At 42.4% G+C, this 20881-nt stretch overlaps 1 protein-coding gene across 1 annotated transcript; it reads left to right on the top strand.

Moving 5' to 3' along the window:
* Positions 1 to 1701: 1701 nt before the first annotated feature.
* Positions 1702 to 18521, top strand: MEIOC (meiosis specific with coiled-coil domain; the record flags this gene model as incomplete). Its single annotated transcript, XM_084301147.1, has 8 exons — positions 1702 to 1707; positions 3669 to 3794; positions 5348 to 5505; positions 5632 to 5736; positions 7176 to 9033; positions 10609 to 10743; positions 14645 to 14825; positions 18298 to 18521. The coding sequence occupies 8 exons, from the start codon at positions 1702 to 1704 to the stop codon at positions 18519 to 18521; spliced, it is 2793 nt and encodes a 930-aa protein (XP_084157273.1).
* Between the last annotated feature and the right edge of the window lie 2360 nt (positions 18522 to 20881).

Genomic DNA, 20881 nt, shown 5'->3' on the forward strand with positions numbered 1-20881 from the left:
GTAGATGGAGATGTGGAGAGAAGGGTAGAGCGAGGGGAATAGGTGGAGGGCTTGAACTGAGGAGAAAGCAAGAGAGGGCTGGAGGTGGATGAGTGCACAGGGAGGCAGGAATCGCCATGATCATTCTTGGTGTGTTAGGGACAGCACCAGGAGCCCTTCCTTCCATCACACTCCAGCTCCTCCCCAGCAGGGCCTGCCACTCCTGGGGCTCTACCTGGCCTCTGTCTGTGTAGTCCTGTGGCTGGGGAGGAAGGATCCTGCTCCAGCTCCAGCTCCAATCTCAATGCAGAGGGGAAACTGCATGGAGATAGATTGCATAAGGAGGGAGGCCTGGAGGCTGCTGAGGGCTGTGGCTGCTTGGGCTTCAGGATGGGATCTGGGGAACAAGAGGGCACATGAGGGAATGGCAAGGGTAGGATGTCAAGTTTGTCACTTGCCCTCAATGTCCCCATATTTCACCTTTATTTTTAGGGGAGAAAAAAAAAAAAAAAAAAAAAAAAAAAGCAAATCTTCCCAAACCAAACACTATGGCCACACAAGTTTCTCTTGGATTTCTGTGGGGCAGGGAGTGAGGGGTGATGATGCTGGAGAGCTGTGAATGTTACAGAACCAACACCTTTGCCGCTCACCCTGCGGTCTCCCCAGGCAAAACCTGGGAGGCAAACAGCTGTGGCCTGAATCCCAGGGCAGGCAGGGTGGTCCCGGTCCCTGGTGAGCTTAGGGAGGCGCAGGGGGCAGGATCAGGCCCAGCACAAAGCGTTTTGCAGCAGCCAGGCTTGTCCCAGTGACCTGCCTGTGAACCTGCTGTGGTGCGCTGGAGGCAGGCTGGGCAGGGATGGGAGTGATGCATCAAAACAAGTCATCGAGTCATAAGAAAACATCCGTGCCTCTATCCAAAAAGAGTCAGCGTGCAGTTACGGCAGCAAAAACAGCATCCCTAGATCGCACAGAAATAGCTGGAGCAGTGAAAACCAAGCTGGGTTTGGTTTCAGGGGTTTTAGGTGTTTTTTTGTTTGTGTGTTTGTTTTGTTATGTTTTTGTTTTTTTTTTTTAGGCACGGCGCAGCGGGCGCTGGGAGGGCTGCCCACAGACCCAGAGGGCCCCGGGAATGCCCTGCTGCCAGTGCCCGGCACACAGCAGCCGCCGCGGGCAGCGCCTGAGGGGGGCAGCGCCTGAGGGGGGCAGCGCCTGAGGGGGGCAGCGCCTGAGGGGGGCAGCGCCTCAGGGGGGCAGCGCCTCAGGGGGGCAGCGCCTCAGGGGGGCAGCGCGAGGCCGCCCCAACACCGCAGCCGCTGTCTCCGGGTGAAAAATTCCCTCGAGGGCCCTCATAGGCCGGCCGGCAGCCGCTACGGGCGGGAGGATGGAGCGAGCTGATTTCTCATTGGCTACTCCTTGTCAGGCAGGAGCCAATCGGAATACAGCCCCGTTTCCCCGTAACTCTCGACGCCCGAACAGCCGCGTGGAGAAGCGGCGCGCTCACGCGGCGCGGGGAGGCGCGAGGCGCCAGAACGGCTCCTCATTGGCCCGCTCCCTCTGGAGCCGGCCAATCGCGTCGGGCGCGCGGGGCGGGGCCGGCGGTTGCCCCGGCGGAGGCTAACGGCCGCCTCAGGCCTCAGGCAGCCGCCATGGCGGGGCGGGGAGGGGGCGGCAGCGCCGGGGACCGGTAGCGCTGGGGGCCGGGAGGAGCCGTCCTGGGCACCCATGGAGGTGAGGCGAGCTGCAGGGCGGCCGGGAGAGCCTGAGGAGCCGGCTGCGAGGCCCGGGAGGCCGGGTCGCTGCACTTTTCCTGTCAGAACCCAGGCGGGGAAATTGGGGTGCCGGTAACGGAGCAGGACTGGAGGAGGGCGAGGCGCTGTGCCCCGCTGGGATTCCTGTCACCAGCCCGCTTCCCTCAGCGCCCTCACTGCTGGGACTTGGCCGTGGGCACCGCCTGTGAGGGGTGCAGGCTGCCAGTACTGGCATGAGGCGCTGCAAAGCCAAGCTCCAAAGAGCCGTATAAAAATTTATTTGGGAAAAATGATGGTGGGGATGGGGAGGTGTAACCCGTCCGTAGGGGCTCCCCGTGTCCGTGTGTCCCTGTGTGCCCTCGTTCTCTGAGATCACACGCCGTGCCAAGTACACAGTAAGTGCTGTGTGACCCTCCTGGATGAGGAGATTACTGAGGAGAAAACATGGCGTAATTTGGATTAAAAAGTCACATTTTTTCACATTGTTTCTGGTTTTGTGTGTTCTGAAGAAACCAATGTATTAAAATACATTGGTGTAATTGCGATGTAAACAAGAAAAAAGCTCACGCTGGACCGCGTTTTCCTCTCATGGACCTATAGATAAAACATTTTAGAGAAGAGCGCTAATTCCAAATAATTTCGGAATGTTAGCACTGTCAAACTTGTATATTTTCTGAAAGTAGAAAGCGTTACAAATGCAGGGACGAGCAATGAAGCTGGTGAAGGGACTGGAAAATGAATTGTGAGGAGCAGCTGAGGGAGCAGGGGCTGCTTGGTCTGGAGCAGGAGGCCGAGGGGAGGCCTCGTCTGTGGCTCCTGACAGGAGGTGGCAGTGAGGTGGCTGCCGGTCTCTTCTCAGGCGATAAGTGCTAGGATGCGAGGCAGCAGCCTCGAGTTGTGCCAGAGGAGGTTTAGAGTGGATGTCAGGACAAACTTCTTCACTGAAGTGGTGATGAGACATTGAGCAGGCTGCCCATGGACTGGTGGCATCCCTGTTCCTGGGGGTATTTAAACCTGTCACTTAAACGTGTCTCACACGTCTCTTAAACGTGTGGACGTGGCACTTACAGACACGTTTTAGTGATGGGTCTCAGCCGGGCAGGCTGGTGGTTAGGCTTGGTGATCATGAAGGGCTTTTCTAACCTAAATGAGCCTATGATTTTAGGTGCTCCAGTAACATTTTTAATAGTATGCAAATAACTTCATTTCTGAGCTAAGTTTTGTTGTTTTTTTTTTGTTGTTTTCTTTTGTTTGTTTGTTTGTTTGTTGTTTTTTTAGCTAATCAGTTGTATTTTAACTTTAATTTTTATTGTGTACCTTAGTGTTCTGAAAAAGGGAAAAAAAGCCAAGGTTTTCGTGTTTTCATTGCCTTTTCCTGCTGGCTGCTTCTTTCTGAGCACATCCAGTTTGGCGGTGGTGGGGGCGGTTCTTAGGTGGAGGTTGTTTCCCTGTGTTAGAGAATGGGGCACATTTCCCCAGTAGCTCACAGTGTGTGCGTTACAGTAAAATTACAGCTCATGAAATCTGAAAATACATGTATGTGTGTGTATGTAGCACAACATATCCAATAAGAGCAGCAATGAAAGAATCACCAAAGACGAGAGGTGTCTCATGGTGCATAGATGGCCAAACAACCTGTCTGCTCTTGCTGTTCAGAAGCCCAGCGAAGAACACAGGTTTCCTCTTCACCTGCACCTCCTCTGTCTTTAAGCACCTTGTGAATTTCTTATGGTTGTTGGATCAAACTTGGATCTAAGAGTAAATCTGAAAGTGTTGTAATGACGTTATGTAGAGCTAACTTGCTGAGGACTCAGATGAGCAGAATGCACAGGTAAGTGAAAATGTTAGAGAAGTTAAAGTTGGTATAAGATCTACAACTTTCAGGTCTATGTTTAATTATGTCCTTCTACCTCTTTGTTTTTACCCCCTTGTCTTGCATAGCCTAAAGTTGCATGCAGAGGTGGCAGTCGCTGCTGGAGTAGCACGGAAGCTGGCGGGAGGCTGACTGATGTATTCAGTAGTGTAATGACGGGCTCTGGCTCATTGTATGGTTGCTACAAATCACAGGTTCAGTTGATTATATTTTTTTTTTATATCTTTGTAAGAGTTTTTGTTGTTTGTAAGCAAAACAGTCAAAAATATTTCTAATATTTTTTCTTATACTGGAGAACACCAATTACAGTGCCTGATTTGTTCACACTACATGTCTGTGGTAGTGATGCGCACCAGAAATGGCAGTGACTCTTTTAGTACAGTCACAATAAAGGCTGTTCACTTGTGTATCCCATCTTTTGCTGCCTCACTTTTGTTTTCAGATTTTGCCTGGTACTATCTGCTGTGCTGGGATAGATTTTGAAAGCTTCCCTGTCATCCCCACTGCACCCAGAATTCCAAGAAAACTCCCCCTAAGAGAGATTCAAATTTGAGAATAACAGAATAACTGCAAATACCATAGGGCCTTCTACCCCTTCTCTCCCTCTCAACTTTCATAGTTCGTGAACTTCCCATAAACCTTTGTTTATTTTGCACTTTCTCTCCCTGTTTCATCCCAAACATCACAGAAATGGGGCTGACAGTACTGGAAAGAGGGAAAGGACAACAGATGAGTTCCATTTGAACATTTCATGGTTTTAGATGCAGAGTGACAGAAGACACAGGCATTTATGTAGAAAGCTGATTAATGTGTAGAGGTAGCATTAACCAACAAGAGAGACTGCGGAGCAAAATGTGTGGCAGGAGAAATTAGGACTTCAGCTGCAGATGTGCTAAATTTAGCTGAATAAGTCATGGAAGAGTTAACCGCTGGCATGCTGAAATGTGGAGTGTTTAGAGCCAGCAGAGGGAAATGGGTTTAGAGTAAAGGGACATCTGAAGCTAAAAAGCAGTTTTTGAAGTTGCTTGTACTGAGCTCACCTGGATTAAAAAAATGGAAAGTCACAGGAGCAAAATCAAGAGATTGTGACTGAGAGTTAAAGTCAAAAACAATAAAGTGTAAGGATGAAGGGAGGGGATTAGGACTTGGTTAGAGGGTGTCTAATGAAGCATTTAAAAAAAGATTGAGAGATATTATGAAGTGTTACTCAATGTGAGAGATGAAGGGGTAGTGAAGTTGAGGAAGATAATGTTTCGATGTGTGCTTTGTTCTTCTGTTAGCATAAACATTTGTAACAAGGTGAGGAACAAATGACTATTCTAAAGAAAACTGAGAAGGAGAAGCTTAGATCTTGCAACAGGTATTTGAGTGGCATGCCATAGAGTCCAAGCATTCACATAAACCAGCCTGTTGAGCAGGAGGATTAGTCTGGCCAGTAGGAAGCGCCATGATAGTTAAGTATATTAGATTTCTTTTCATTTTGCATTTCATAGCCATAAAGTTTATGGCTGATACGGCCTGGAATTTTTACTTCTATTGTTATCTGCACTGAGCAGTAGCCAGGAGCAGAAGTTACTTTTTGACATAACACTACAACCATGTGGTTTGTGTTTTTTTCTCATGATCTGGTTACCCCAGGGGTAAACTCACGTACAACCTGGTAGAATGATGAAATGACAATTTGATTTAATATTTATAAAAAGTGTTTAATATTGAAATTAATGCTTTTATTGTATATAAAATGCAGAATGAAGAAAATGTAGACCTACCTCGGACCTACAGTTCTTCCATTTCAACATCAGAATACTCTGCACCTGCGGACCCTTCCCTTCTATATGCACCGTGGTCTGTGTATGGAGATGACAATAAGCAGTCTGCCGCTTCCCAGATTAATGTGAAGTCCAGGTAGGCAGTTTGACAGAGATCATTTGTGTTGAATGAATAGATTTTTTTGTTGTTTTGTGTGATTTAAATCTAATGAAATATTTAAAACAAAGTAATTATTTCAATTTATATGCAATTTGTTCTCAGAATTCAGACTGAAAGGAATGATTATGGCAGTGAAACAGATTTATATGGTCTAGTGTCTAACATCTTGGAAGAACAAGATAAATCGCAGCCATATTGTGCTGAGGGGTGAGTAGGTTGCCGTGAGAGCACTATTGTCATTCACTTTCTCTGACAAAAACTACCCTCACTGTTCTGCATCTGCTTTCTATTTGTCATCTTCATGTCAGCTGCTGGCAAGCAAGTCCTCATACTCTTCACAACTTCCCCTCCTTCACCCTAATCTTCTAGTATTTTACTTGTGATATTAGTTTAGTAGCTTTTGGCTTTCTGGTATTTATGGAACTCTTTTATTAGAAGTTTTAAAATAAGTTCTTAATGAGCCTCCTAGAAATGCTGTATTAAAATAAATCTCCTTGAGCATATACCTTGGCTTAATTTTTTAGATCAAGATAGGGTTCAGGCTTTAGGTTCTTTATTAATTGATTTCAAGTCATAGAAAGAATACACAAAAATAGAAACAGTATTCTTTCACACTCTTGAATTGGCAGGAGGGAAGAGTATTTCTTTATGGATGTGCCACTTAAGCAATATTTATATATCTAAATGTCATTGATTATGCTGATGTTCTAATGCTGGAAGAAACCATTAGGTAGTTACGATAACTTGACACAGAACAATTCAGGTCCCATTTCTTTCTGAATCTGAGCTTTCTAGATCTAAGAGATAAGAAAGGAAACCTGGTTCCCAAGGCAGGCACCATTCTTCCTTCCTGTCTTCCCCAAACTGCTCTACTGGTTTCTCTATGTTTGCTGAGTTATGTTGCTGAAGTGAAGGAAAACTTTAGAGAGAGTCATTCTTGATCAAAGTATGTACCTGGTAATTCCTTTGCTTTAGCCAGTTTTGACTGGATTTCTGTTCTCAGTACTGCCAAATTCGGCTGGAACCAGCTACTGTTCCATTTTTCACTTAGCCTGTTTACAGCTTTCCTTGACACATTGTGTTTGTTCCTGTGTTAATCCATGGTAATTAGTGGAAGGAAAGGAAATTTGCTGAGAAACCTATTTTTAGTGAGTTGATTTACCTGTAAGAAGCAGCGTAAGCCAGTGTGAAACACAAGAGATTCTGAAGCAATAAGCAAGATGATACACAGAAGCATTTTGTCTGGAGAACTCAGTCGTGGCTTTGAAGGCTTGTGGGTATTTTGAGCAGTATGATAATCTTAACCTGTTTATCCACCAGGAATATGTTGGAGATAATGCATAGTAAATACTTGGAAAGAATTGGTTGGACATATTTGGTATGTATGCATCACTTGAGGCTTGAAGGCATTGTACATAGCTCCCAAAGTCTATGGGTTGGTTTAGGCAAGCCAGAATTAGCCGTCTAGTCCAGGTACAGGAAGCCGAGCAGGTTACAGGAGTAGATAGAAGTTGGAGAAAGAGATCCTTTAATCAATTAAGAGAAATGGTTGGGGGAGAATTGGATGCTTAAGCTTTTTCCTGCATTTGGGAATGGAAGAGGAGCACTACGGACAGAATCTAACCGTGTATTTCTTGTTTTTCAAGGAGTTGCTCTTCCAGCTTAAAGTCAGTTTGGCCCATGAATGCAACCAGAATTGCAGACCACCATGACTTGTCAGAAACTAAAAGACCAGTTGTTGCAGCTGTTTCGCAACAAGGTTTTTATGGTAGTGAATCCACATCTGCTGCTGAAAAACAGTACTTGCAAAGTGGTAATCTTGCATCACAACAAAAAGTAGATGAATGTTATCACGGGTTTACTGGTATAGACCTTGAAGAGCAATGGTTATACTCTCCTAAAAATGAGCATGTTAACTGTTGCAATATGCAGACTAGTGAGAATATTAAGACAACACCTATATATCAGAACTATCCATATATAAAGAACACCTTTACACCTCAAGTGGGGTATTTAGAAGTAATTAAAGACTCAGGAGCTGATGCTTACTCCTACGGAAGAGAGAAGGTCTGTCCCAAAGGAGCAGATGTGCAGTTGCACCAAAAGCGGGCAGAAACACTTCTTCCACAGTTTCACAGATACAACGAAAGTATGGATTATAGTAGATATACTGAGTATTCTCATTCTGGTAAAGCAAAGCCTAACAAGAGCACCAATTGTAGCCTCCAAGAAAACAAGAAGTTAGTAAATGGAACAACTGAGGCATCGTCTCTGGACACAGAACCCTATACTAAATTATTTCAAGTTAAATCGGGTACTCAGAAAAAAATAGAAGATACAATTCCAGATCAGCAAAACTTTACATTTCCCAAGGCTGCAGGACTTCTATCAGAAAAACAATTTTCTAATGAGCCTTCATTCTGCACTGATCTGGGACAAAAATTTGACTATGGACTAAAATCTCTTACAGCTTGTCCAGGAAATAGCGACTGTGCAAATGGTGTAGATAAGCAGCAGTTTTCCAAGTCTGATCTTCAGAATTCTGAATACTGTAAATCAATTCCTTTACTACCAAACTCAGCAAACACTTCAGCAGGTACTAATGTAAGGCCAACTTGGATGAACATTCAAAGTAAAAGCACTGCTTCTGTCCCATTTCAGAGCCCAAGTCCTTTGGTGAAACTGAATAATCATTTATCTACTTTTCCAAAGCATTTCAGTCATCCTAATGATTCTTTCCCGTTATCATCTTCAAACCTCCCTTTAAATAGTAATTTATTTCATAAGTACTGTCAAGATAATCCTTCATTTTTTTCAAGTCTTGATTTTCGTTATAACCCTTCAGAACGAGCACAGTCTGCTTCTTATATGGAGGCACTGGTTAAGTCTGGAGAAGATAATCTCATTGACTATCTGAGTGACAAGAGATTAAAGCAGCCAAATGGATTCTGTGAAAATTACTCAGCTCAGCAGTTTGGGATCATTGAAAATCTGAACAAACACTGTTTTCAGTTGAAGACACAGAGTGGACATTACGATCTGGAAGGACAAAAACACGCAGACGGTTTGTTGCAGAACATGTACCAAGATCCAGTGGAGTCTCAGGGACAGTTTAGTCTCAGGCAGGGAAGCGGAGACAGTAATGCCATCAACCATGTGACTCGCCTACAGGCCTCCAGCTTTCCCAATAATTGCATGATGGGTGACTTGAGACGTAATCCGCAGCTTGGTTCAAGCACATTCCCTTTGAGATCCGCTCGTCCATTTGGCCATTCAGTTGTCCCTCTGATGGAGTCCTATGACTTGTTCTCCTGTGATGATTTAAATCGCTTCTATCCTTACTTTAATGATATGATGTATGGTGATGGCTCTTTTTCTGGTTTTGTACCAGCATTTGGATTTCAAAGGCAAGTTAAAACCCGTAGTGGACCTGCCAGCGAGCTCCATCTTAGACTAGAAGAGTGTTATGAACAGTGGAGAGCTTTGGAAAAAGAAAGAAAGAAGGTAAAGAAAAAAAATGTATATTAATATGCCATAGCACAGATTTAATTAAGATCTCATCACACTCAAAGGTCAGACCCGTTAGAGAACATGGGTATGAGTTGAAACACTTAAAGATTTTGCTTCCATATATATCAGAGAGTGAATACAGAAGTTTCGAAGGTTTATAGCCTGCTTTGGAGCATACCCAATGTTGTACTGCATGTTACACTTAGAGCAGGAATTTGGTGGCATTTTCAGTTTCTGTTTGGGGTTCAGGGAAAGGTTTGTTGTATGACGGAAAAAAATACACTCTAGCACAAGAAACAATGCATCTGGAAACTTGCAAGGCAAATACATCAATTCTATTTTGAATTAGGACTAAACATCAATCCTTTCAAGAATCACAGCTCTTTCAAGGTGTTCTTCTCACTTTTCTGTTTCCCTGATGTTTAAAACCTAACATATATTGTGGGGAAGTGTCGTGATATTTTTTTCCCAGAAACTGAAGAAACAGTAACATTAAAACACTTAAACTAAAAAGCTTCAGACAATTCTGTAGGAAGCAGTTTCCCTATGTAAAGCAGTTGCCCTTTTTGGCAATCAGTCTAAGTGCCTCGGGCTCCCATTGTTAAATGTATAAGCTAGCTTAATTTCTTCAGCTTCGGTGGTATGGAAATTCAGAATCAAGCTGGAACCATCATGTTCTCTGAGGGAATTGTGACCAAATGTAACCAGGGAGTATTGGGGGCTGGTCATTTGGTTGTTAGCTTCTCTGTGGAACTACTGGGACTGTTTTCCCAGTCCAACAAAATAAATTTAATGGGGATGTAATGTAGATTTTTGCAAAGCAGTTTGTGACAAAAGCCAATTGTTGCTTTTAATAGAGTAGTTAGAGGGAAATAGGGTTGATGTTTGAGAAAATGAAGCTGCAGCCTTGCCTGGACCACCACCAAACTATCTAAGAAAGGCAACTTTAAAACAGATTTAGTTAGGTCTCTGTTGTTACAGGTGTCTGAGAGTAACGTAGTACTGGACTGAATGAGATTGAAATTTGAAATTTTACGGTCAGTTTTCAAAGTAATTTTCTTACAGGTAAGTAATATTTGATTTGACATAAAGCGGCAACAACAACAAAAAAGCCTATATTTTGTGCAATTTGATGAAACTACAAAATCTTAATTGCTGACTTAGGCAATTATTTTTTTTTTTTTTTGGATGAGGTCTATACCCGTTTGCCCATTTTTTTTTGCCTTGTATTTTTTGCTTGCCTCCATACTATTTACAGAAAAAAAAAAAAAGGATGCAGGCTGTAATTGAAGTGAGAAGACGTGGCACTTCTGCATGCCACATATACGCCACGCTTTATCTTTCCATAATTACTCTATTTGAACTGCTTTGAGTAAACTGGTTGTTCGTTTAATGCAGGTGATTGTCATACAAAATGGTTAAATCCCAGGTGTCTGAATCTGCATTATCTACTTCAGAAAATCCAAAACCCCAGGGAAAAAATATTGTGCATCTTACACTTCTTGCTTCTATAATAAAGCACACCGCACAACTTACATTCTTAGGGAGTTATCTTTTGTTTTCCTGCAGACTGAATCAGCTCTTGCTAAGAATTACCCAGGGAAAAAAGTTTCCAGTACTAACAACACCCCAATTCCAAGGCTGACATCAAACCCATCAAGAGTTGATCGCTTAATTGTGGATCAGCTACGTGAACAAGCCAGAGTGAGTTGTAGAAAGATTATAAAAAAACTGTATTTATCACATGGATCTTAGAGTACAGCATAAGATATGTAAATTTATCAGAGCAGCTTATCTCCAAATAGCTTTGTTCTTAAAGGCTGTGCAGGGAATAATACTTCAGCAGGCACAGCTAGAATTTTTACAGCTCCAGGTTCTGTGCTCTGTTAGCAGAGACCCACTGAGTAGCGGAGGCACACGTTTACCTATGTACATGCCAGGTGTGTTTTCTATTTCAAAAGCGTGCATGCCATGCCAGTAATCAGTCTAATCTAGCCAAGCTGCTTGCACAGCTCTGAGATGTGCCTGCATTTTGAGCTCTTCTGTTTTGAACACCTCTTTTGCCCCTGCTCAGCAGAGAAACGTTCTTTGTGGATTTGTACACACTAAAAAGCAGGTGTTTATTAACATTTATAAGACATTACGACATATTTGCTTAAGAGTCTTGTGTATTTGTTACTGCAGAGTGTTTATTTGATGCAACTTTAGACTGAATTTCTACATCATTCATTTGCTTCTTAAGCCAAACAGCCACAACCTGTAAACGAGACTGGTGTTGTTTGGGCTGCGTGTGGCTCTGTGGCCAAACGATGGTGCCAGTGTGCAACGTCGTGCTGCTTTCTGAGGCAGCAGCCTGCGCAGAATTCTGCGAGGGAGACCAGAGGGAGGAGACAAACACACGCAGCGCCAATCTGTGCTGCCAACAGAACAGAGATGGCCTGATCCAGCTGTTCTGAGGCAGAGAGGCCAGAGCCAGGCTGCCCGTGCTGCAGGAGGAAGAGAAGTGTGTGCCGAAAGCAGAGACACTGCAGCTCGTCCTTGCTAAGGGACATGAGATTAAAGGTGGTGGCTGTTCTGAAAAATGCTGGTTTTTGGAGGAACCAGTGCGACTGAGCTCAGCTGCTGCAGAGGCAGTGGTGCTAAGGTGCAGTCTCACCAGTCTTGCACAGGTAAAAATAAGCCACGGAACTGTGTTTGCTCACAGCCTGCTGAAATCAGTCTTCTGCAACCGCCTGGTTTTGTTCATATGTCTGAGTAGCGAGAATAGTACAAGATGTGTTGATAGGCTGAAGTCTTAGTGGACACGTTTTAAACTACTGTTTTGTGAACCCCAAAAGAGCAGTGTTTGGAAGTTACCTCCTGAATTTGAGAAGGCTTGCCTGTCCCTGTCCTACTATTGTAAGATTTTGTCTAAAATAGGACTTAATCTTGTCCAGCCATTTGAGGAACCAAACTTCATGGTGAAGAGCCACAAATGCTTGGTAGATGGCAGCTGAAAAGTAGTTTCAAGGATGCTTGAAAGCACAGTAGGGCTGTTTAACTTGGTTTCTAACATCAAAAAGCTGAGTGACAGCCAAAGAGAAACATTGGCACAAAGGTTCAAGTTGGCTGGATCTGGGATTAGCTCTTCAGAGTGTGGAGCATCCAGTTAAATCCTCTTGGTGGTCACAGACTTTGCATTTCTCATTTGAGATTTCCACTTGCAGTTGCTCTCAGTTCCAGAACAATAGCTGTAGAAGAAGTGACAATAGCTTTCTTCACTGTGCCATCAGTAGCTATTAAAAACACTTTAAACCAGAATCAACTCTCTACAGACTCTCATCTCCTTTGTGCCTGGGGAAATGTAAATCTACAGCTCTTTTGTAACTGGAGAATGCCATCCTGCTAGGGGATACTTGGAGCCTGGACCTTCAGTCTTTCCTGGTGAAGCCTCTCTGTTCTGGGCTAACAATTATTTTTGCCAGAGAGAGTAAATATGAAGTTGTTTCTAGTCGTGAGGTTGTCTGTATGGGCTTGGTAAAGCGTCATAGTCCCTGATGCACAGATGTTGTTTTGTGACGAACAGGCATCGAAGCTGGGCCTGAAACTTCAGTCCTTACTCCATGGTGTGTTCTCACCTCTGAGCTGTAGGGTCAGTGCGGTGCTGGCTGTTTCCGCTGTTTCCCTGCAAGCATGCCACTCCAGTGGTCAGCCTCAACATTGCTGCTGGCTTTCTGCTGTTCCCACATGAGGATATGAATTATTCAGCAAGCCCTGTGACAGTCAAAGGGTATTGGTTGTGCTTTACAAGGGAGGGCAGGCTTAAGAAATGCCTCTGAGGCGCGAGTGGGAGCAAATTTCTCTTTGGAGTTCAGAAGAAACTGAAAAACGTGAGGGGGTGGGAATTGGAGCATTTGAGCCTTCAGTGGTTCCCCTTGGGTTGCTGGGGCAGCCCAGTTTTGATGATTTTGTGGACTTTGATTTTAGACACGTGGTATGCAGGCATAGCATAAAGAATGGAGACATTTAACTTGCCACTGTGATCCTGTTAGAAAAGATTGTGGTACCTGAAAAATGAGTCTTGCAGAACCAAACTCCTCCTGTGGATCTGGACGTAAGAGTAGCACATGGAATCATTTAGCCTGAAAGACTTTCAAGATCATCAAATCCAACCATCAACTACTCTAAGCGAGACTGGGAAATGACTGTCAGCATCATCTTATGTCATTTCACTTGCTTATATAATCCTGCTATTCCACTCCTTAAGATTTGTCTTTTTCTTCAGAAACAATTCTAGTGATTTTCAAAGAGTCTTAACTTCTGTTTCCTTTCCTAGTCACTGATTCCTCAGCTGTTTATGCGAAGTTCTCCTTGCTTCCTTCGCACTTTTTTTTTTTTTTTTTTAACGTAGATCATCACTTTTTGAGTTTACTGGTTGCTGCTGTCACAGTAACTCACAAAAATTATTTCTGCCTATGTTTTTTCAAGGCTTTCACATGACCTAAGGGAGAGCAGGACTGTTCTGGCAGTGGGACCTTGCTTCTTCCCAAATGCTCACTCCTGAGCCTGGTGGCAAGGAGGAGGCTGCCCTAGCTGCTATTGTGGATGCTGTTGTCAAAATAATTGTCTTGCCAACAGTCTGTTCTGAGGGTACTTGGGGCAGGTTGGACAAATTGTCCTGGTTCAAATGCTTTTGTTTCCCACTGTTACATCTTACAAACTCAGGGCTTGTCCTTTTCTTAGAAAAGCCTACAGTCTTTTTGCGAGGAAACATCAAGAACTTGGCTTTGCACTGTGCTCCAAGCCCCTGGTAATTTTTTAACCTGTGGATGACCATTAATCATCAGATTTCTTTATAGATCATCAAGTGTAGCCATTGTCCTGTAAGCATTACAGTTTTGGAATTCTGTGTTCGTTTCTGCAAACCAGGTTCTGCAGAGGTCTGTGAACCACTCACCCAGGGAAAATTCATACTAATGTGACTGTTGTAAGGTAAACAAGACAGCAGAGATGCAGGTTTTTAACTGACTGAAAAAAAAACAATGATTCTTGGATGTTTTTGCTTGGTATTCTCTGAGAGAACTCCTTTAGTGTTGAAGGCCCATCTTCAGTTAGTGGTTCCACATCTGGCTTTAGCCAGTCGGAATTGGGACTGCTGCTCTCCCGTGTTGCCGTTTGGTTTACACTGCCGCAAGGAGATCATCTGGGTGAAAACTGGCCAGTCTTGGTGGGACTGGTGTTCACCCAGGTAGCTGCAGCATTGCTGACAGAAAGTAGGGCCATGGTGATCTTGTTTTAGAAGAGGGCATGTTTCATGGAACCACCTCCCATTGCAAATTTGTCTCAAAGTTGAATATATCCATTATTAACGAGTAAGCAGGTGTCCTAATACTTGGTTATTGTAGGTTTTGCTGTTATCATGTGCACACCCATGTATTTTACAGCTTTGTTTTTGGAGAAGAAAAAATCCCAGGTAAGAGTTTAACTACTTCAATTATAACTTTATGAACTGTTCTCAAAGGAAAATAATGGTTATTGTTAACCTTTTCTTCCTACTCTGGTTAATTTTCATGTAAGTCTTGGTGAGTACAGCATGAACTCTTGTAACGTGTGAAATGTTCATTAGGTTGTGACTTTGCTGGGAAAAATGGAGCGCCTTCGCAGTTCTCCTCTTCATGCTAACATTTCTACTGCTCTTGATAAACACCTGGAGGTAATTCACGTAGTGCAGTCACGTAGAAAAGATGAAATTGTAAATGCTTCGAATCGACAGAGGCAAGGAGCTCCCAGATGCCAAGATGACAGAGGTATAACTATGCTTACATCGATAAGGCAACTGAAAAATTCCACAAGTGTTGCAAGTCTGTATTAAAATTTGTAAAGGTTTTTATCTTACAGTTTTATTTCATTTTAAAATAAATTACAATCTTAAATTATTTTTCAGCTTTGAGAGAGGCAGACTATGCTTTCTAAATGATGGTTTTGAGAGGACACGGTAAAACATTGGGTTTTAGAGGCAAATCGTTTAAATAAATTTTGATTGCATTTATTTGACTAATAAACTAGCAACTAATAAAAGACAGTGGGTTTTTTATGTAATGCAGCTTGGCATTGGAGATGATACTAAGCTATTGCCTCTTTCTTCTTCCAGTCCTTCATAGTCCTGTTACCATCACCCTTCTAGTCCTGTTTGTGTTTCTGCGTACAACTTGGTATCTGAATGTTGAATCTGTGAAGAGACCAAGATGGCCTAGAGTTATGAATGGATTCCCTCTTTAAGTATTTCTGTCATAGATTGACATAAAATGCAAGTAATATTTTGGATGAATATACAATGACACATTGGTCAGAATGTTTTTATTCTTAATGGCATCCAAAATGCACAGAATATTCAGCTTAATCTTCTGCTAGTACACAGGCAGAATGGCAGCTTCTCTTCTGTCATTGTTCCCAAGGTGTGTCAGGTTAAAGTCCTGCCACCTGTAATACTCTGCTTTATGGCCTTGTATTGGAACTTTGCTACATTTCTGTGACTGCACCGTTCATTTCCTGACTCGCTTTCCAAACTGAATTATCTGGATTACTTTATGCCTTTTGTGTGTCCCATCATGCAGTTCTGCAATTCTCAGGATTACACTACAGCAGTTCCCCTTTCCGCCTCTTCACAATCGTCCTCATCTCTCTTTACCTTGAAGGTCATGTCACTTTTTTTGTTAAGCCCATTCAAGTTGTTGGTGTTGACTCCTCAACCAGATCAGTGACCTCTTTGGAACCGAGTAGACTGGCAAAGACAAGATGTCCTCAAGATCAGTTCCCCAGTAGAAGAAGAAGTGGGGTTTGTACAGTGGGACCTGAGGACTGAACTAGATGGGTCGCAATTTCCGTGCCTACCTCTCTTCCCTGCTGACTGTCTCTAACATGTTAGCTTGTTATGGCAACTGGGGAGACTTTCAGACAGTAGAATATTCAATCTAGTAACTGCATTTGTTGCATGTCTGGGAAAGCCTTGAGGAAAACACTTGAAGCTGTGCATCTCCTCTCTTTGGCAGAACTTTCTTGCTATGTGAGGTTTGTTTTGCTTGAGAAAAGGTGTCCTCCAGCTCAACCCTGTTTCCACTGCACCTTTCTATTCCATCTGATAGGATATGAAGTATCTTACAAGGCAGAACCTGCCTATTGTGTCCAGTATTCTAGGACAAACAATAGTATTTTCTTCTCCCAGCTACTTCACTTTTGTTGCAACACATATTTACTTCAGTGGGAAGCAGGTGGAGCTGAGCTGCCTCTTATCTGCCCCTTCATGCACAACATGAGTCTGAAAAATTCTGCTTTTACACACTAGAGTTGCAGAACTGTACAAGCTATCTGGCAGTTGTTTGTAAATGTTCATGACCACTTAACAAATGAAGTTCTGGAAGAAGTGGTGATGAGAAAAGGGTTTATACGGAGTGCCATCTGTCACCCAGAACACCCATCAAACCTTTCAGTGCAGCATCCAGAGCCATCTGTGACCATACCTCTGTTTTGAGATTGCCCTAGATGCAATGTTCAAGATCTCTCAGAAGAATCTAGATGTTACAGGTTGGGTTTTTTTGTTGTTTGTTTTGTTTGTTTTTTAAGGGGGGGAAAGACCTTTTAATGTCTGTAACTCTGACACTGCTTTCAGCTAAAGACTTTAAAACAACTCTTCCTTATTCCTCTGGGATTTTCCCTTCTTACGTGGTAGTGATCAAACACCTTACTATCTTACTGCTTTGAGATACACGTTTATCTGAGTGTCACTTGTTTCTTAGCTTCTTCTAGGCAGTCCAGATGTTACCATTCCTGTGGTCTGTTCTTGATTTTACGAAGTTTGGTGTGAAAAGTTGGAATTCTGAAAATTCAAAAGTCAGTCATAAAATCCTCCCACTCTGTATTCTGTCCTTAATTTCTCCAGAGCTATCCTTTCAGAGTTCTTCAGGTGACTGACATTTGTGTTGGACAAGTGTATTTCATCTGTGATTCTTCATAGTTACCTACATCAACTTTCTTGTATCACTCCTTCCAGCTACTTATAGCGTTAACTATATAGGAATCAGTGGTCACAGTGCAGAAGATATCTCAGAATGGGTTTCACAGAAATCAGCCCATTGAGCGAGAGCCAGATGAGCTGGTGAGGAAGTGAAGTTAAGCCTTTATTTCCTGTCCTTTTCTGAGGTACCCCTCATATCTCCAGGAGAGAGATACTTTCACCTAGAACAGTGCATCCAAAAATATTAGTTGAAGGTATGTGCCAGCTTTTTGCAGTAGAATGAAACTTCAGTCATGCTTACTGAGCATCAGTGCTTGGAGGAGCAGATCTTAAATCTTCGTCTTCCACTTCTTCCAAGCCCCATGGAAGTGTGGGCAAGTACTCACATGCTTTCTGTGCAGTCCAATATGCAATGGGGTGTTAACCAGCTCTAACTGGAGTGTGCCCCTATCTCAAAATAACATGCAAGTTCTGAGTGAAAATTACAGTGCCTAGAAGAGGGTATTAAATTTGTTTCCTCACAGAGGCTGGAATTGAAATCAAAGAATTATCTACGTGTTAAATGATTGTTTTAAGTGTTGAGCTGTTATATAGATGGACCACTGCATCACCTCTGCTTCGTTTTATCTTAAAGTGGTGGGTTTTGTCACTTTTTTGTCGAACATAATCTGTATGCTCTAATAAAATGCTGTAAATGAGCTATCCCTTCAGTTGTCTTGCCTGAGATATTAGGCAAGATGGGCAAAGGATCCAGTGTATCATTGGAACAGGCTGCCCAGGGAAGTGGTGGAGTCACCATCCCTGGAAGTCTTCAAAAGACGCTTAGATGTAGAGCTTAGGGATATGGTTTAGTGGAGGGCTGTTAGCGTTAGGTTGGAGGTTGGACTCGATGACCTTGAGGTCTCTTCCAACCTAGAAAATTCTGTGATTCTGTATTAATCTGAAGAGGTCACTGTGAGTAATCAGCAATGAGCTTGGGGAGGAAGCCTTCAGTGTGTGTGTACATGGAATACTTCCAAACACTGAGGTGATTGCAAGGCTTTAGGTGCTCTTAATAACAGATGAGAGCTAAGTAGGAATTTCGACAAAATAAGTACCTAAATTCCATATACCTTTTATTGGGGCCTAAAGGAAAAGACACAAAATGAGACTAAAAAAAAGGGCCTAAAAGGTATTGCTCTTTTTATCAGCACCAGGGTGAATTAATTCCAGTAATGCTTGCTGAATTAACTCTGTAATAAAGATTAAAATACCTTTCACCCTCACAGATGTTTTTGCACTTGCTCTGGCAATTAAAGAGATGAGTGTAGCAACACGGAAAGCACGTACAACTCTCTGGTGCGCGCTCCAGATGACCCTACCTAAACCTTCAGCTGGACAAGTAGTTACGGAGAAAGCTCTGCAGGAGATAGTACAACCTGAAGAAAAAGTGTGTGAAAATCTGAACGACTGTGGCATCCTAAATCAGAGGGCTGAAATAAGCAAGCACTAATGAAGTATCAGTTGCATACAGAAGTAAACTTTGCAGTGTGTATGTGTGAAGAGATGATACATTAAATCTTCCTAATTATTTCTGAAGTTCAAACAACTAATATTAATATTTAAATCTCTACCTTGATGAGAAGTTGAATTTTCTTAAGGGCTCTCAAGTTCTGCTTAAACTGTCAACATTACAGGCAGCATCAGGATGTAGTAAAGCCTGATGAATGTAAAAACTGATGCGTTAATTTAAAACAATCAGACTCGCTAAACAACTAACAGCTAAGATATTATTTAACTTTTACAGGTGAGCCCTGGTATAAAATTCTTCCGTTAAGTTCATTTAGTTTTGCTTTAGTAAGTAGGTTTTAAAATAATGAGTCTTAAAGACTGTAGTCTACTGTGGTGTCCAGCCAGTATCAGACAAGATTGTGATGTAAAAATGTTTTCCTTATCAAACTAATACCTGGAAACAGGAAGAAAATGCTAAAAGTACCCAATATTCATGTAAAATTAAATATTTAAAATATTAATATTTATGAATTTGAGATTTTAGAATCTAAGTTTGTGAAAGGAAATGCACCAGGTTCTACTAAATTAATGATGATAAAATTGCTGTTGTGAAACCATGCAATTTAGTGAATGTGTTCAAATCATTTGGGCATGCTCTTGGGGAAAAAAAAAAAAAAAAAAGAACCTCTTTTAAAGTATTTAAACATAATCAAAATATGACATGCACACAGTATTAACCTCTAGAAAGCTGTACAACAGCTGAAATAATGAGTGTTGTTTTTAATACCTTCACTTTAAACTTTGAAAAGAGGGTATCACAATGTTCTGAAATCTTTTTTTTTTTTGAAGTTAGTCTTTCACTAGTTTGGTTTGTGATTTGATTGTCGTATTTTAGATATCTTAGTTTACATCTGTATTTTTGACAGCTATTAATACTTGGTGTTTATCTACGTATCTTATCTCAATCTCTTTGTATGGAATATAAATAACTTATTCATTGATACAAAGTGTTGTTATTATGTGGCTCAGGAGATAAGGGGTTTTAACACTTCGAGCATCGCGTTTATAATGTCTGGATTAAATTTATTCAGCTATGCTTGCCTAGATACCCAGATATTTGAAATGTCTGTGTTCTTCCTACTTCTAGAAATCCTGATACGTAAAAGGTGTAACGACACCACATAAATTGTCATTAGATGATGTGAGAAAGAAACTGAATGAGAATGCAGGAGAAAGTAGAGTAACCGTTTTGATCACTGATATGACCAAAAGTACTGCCAGAGTGATTTTATTGGGGCAGGAGGACAAAGTACATCTTGATACCACAAGTCACTGCATTAAGATTTGTTAAGTTTAACCTAGGACATGTTAATGTTAAAAACAGTACTGTACTGAATGTAGTCTGTCTGGTAAGAAATAAATTAGCTTTTGTTGAAGAGCATTTGTTCTGTGTTTTTCTTCATAGTGTCAGTTCCTAAAACATTCTCCATTAATGGCGATTGTAATTTTCAGTTAGTTATTGAAATAAGAGTTACCAAGCAGTGGTAATACTGAAATTACTCTCTTGATGCTAATAGAGGAAATGACTGTGACTTTAGACAAACTAAGGCAAAATTAGTGCAGTGAATCCGAAGTGGTGTGTGTATACATGTATATATATATATTTTTTTTCCTCTATTTTCTTGGTTGCAAGCTCTGTACTGTCAGACAAAGCTTGTGCAATAATTTCAGTATCTGCAATAGAAATCTCAGGAGTGTGTCTGGAGTTCTGTTCTAAATTTCTTGGTCTTGGTGCCAGGACAAGGAAAGTAAAATGACAATTTTTTAGATTAGGAACTTCCTAAGCAGGGACTCATGGGTCTGCAGTAACACACTCCAGAATATTAGCCTAACATCAGCGATCAGCGCTCTGAATCAACACCAAAATTTATTGACATTTGGTAATAGCTTTGCAGCTTAAAGGATGACCTGTAACATCACAAGCTGGGAAGCATTAACTGCTGAAGTGGGCCAATGGCCAAAGCAGAACTTGTTCCTCAGGTCCTGTTGATTGACACATCTGTGTGCACACACAAGACTTCACCATGCTCTTAGTCTTCCAGCTCCGAATGCTGGTCAGCTGCCGTGCGGAAGTGCTTCAGGCTAGCAGGGGGTCTCTGCCACTGTGGCCCTGGAGTTCTGCTGGGTGCGTGAGGCTGGGTGCCTCCCTTGCTGCTGCTTCCCTGACAGCAAAAGGTGCCTTGCTTAAATATAGGCCCTTCTCTGTGGGCACAGGAGGGGCTGTAACTGTAGGTGCTGCTGGGTGTGCTGCCAGGAACACTGTCCTGACCCACCTGCCAGACATCGCATATTTATACCAAT

This window comes from Netta rufina (genome assembly GCF_964035555.1).
Source record: "Netta rufina genome assembly, chromosome: 24".
NCBI classification, from domain to species: domain Eukaryota; kingdom Metazoa; phylum Chordata; class Aves; order Anseriformes; family Anatidae; genus Netta; species Netta rufina.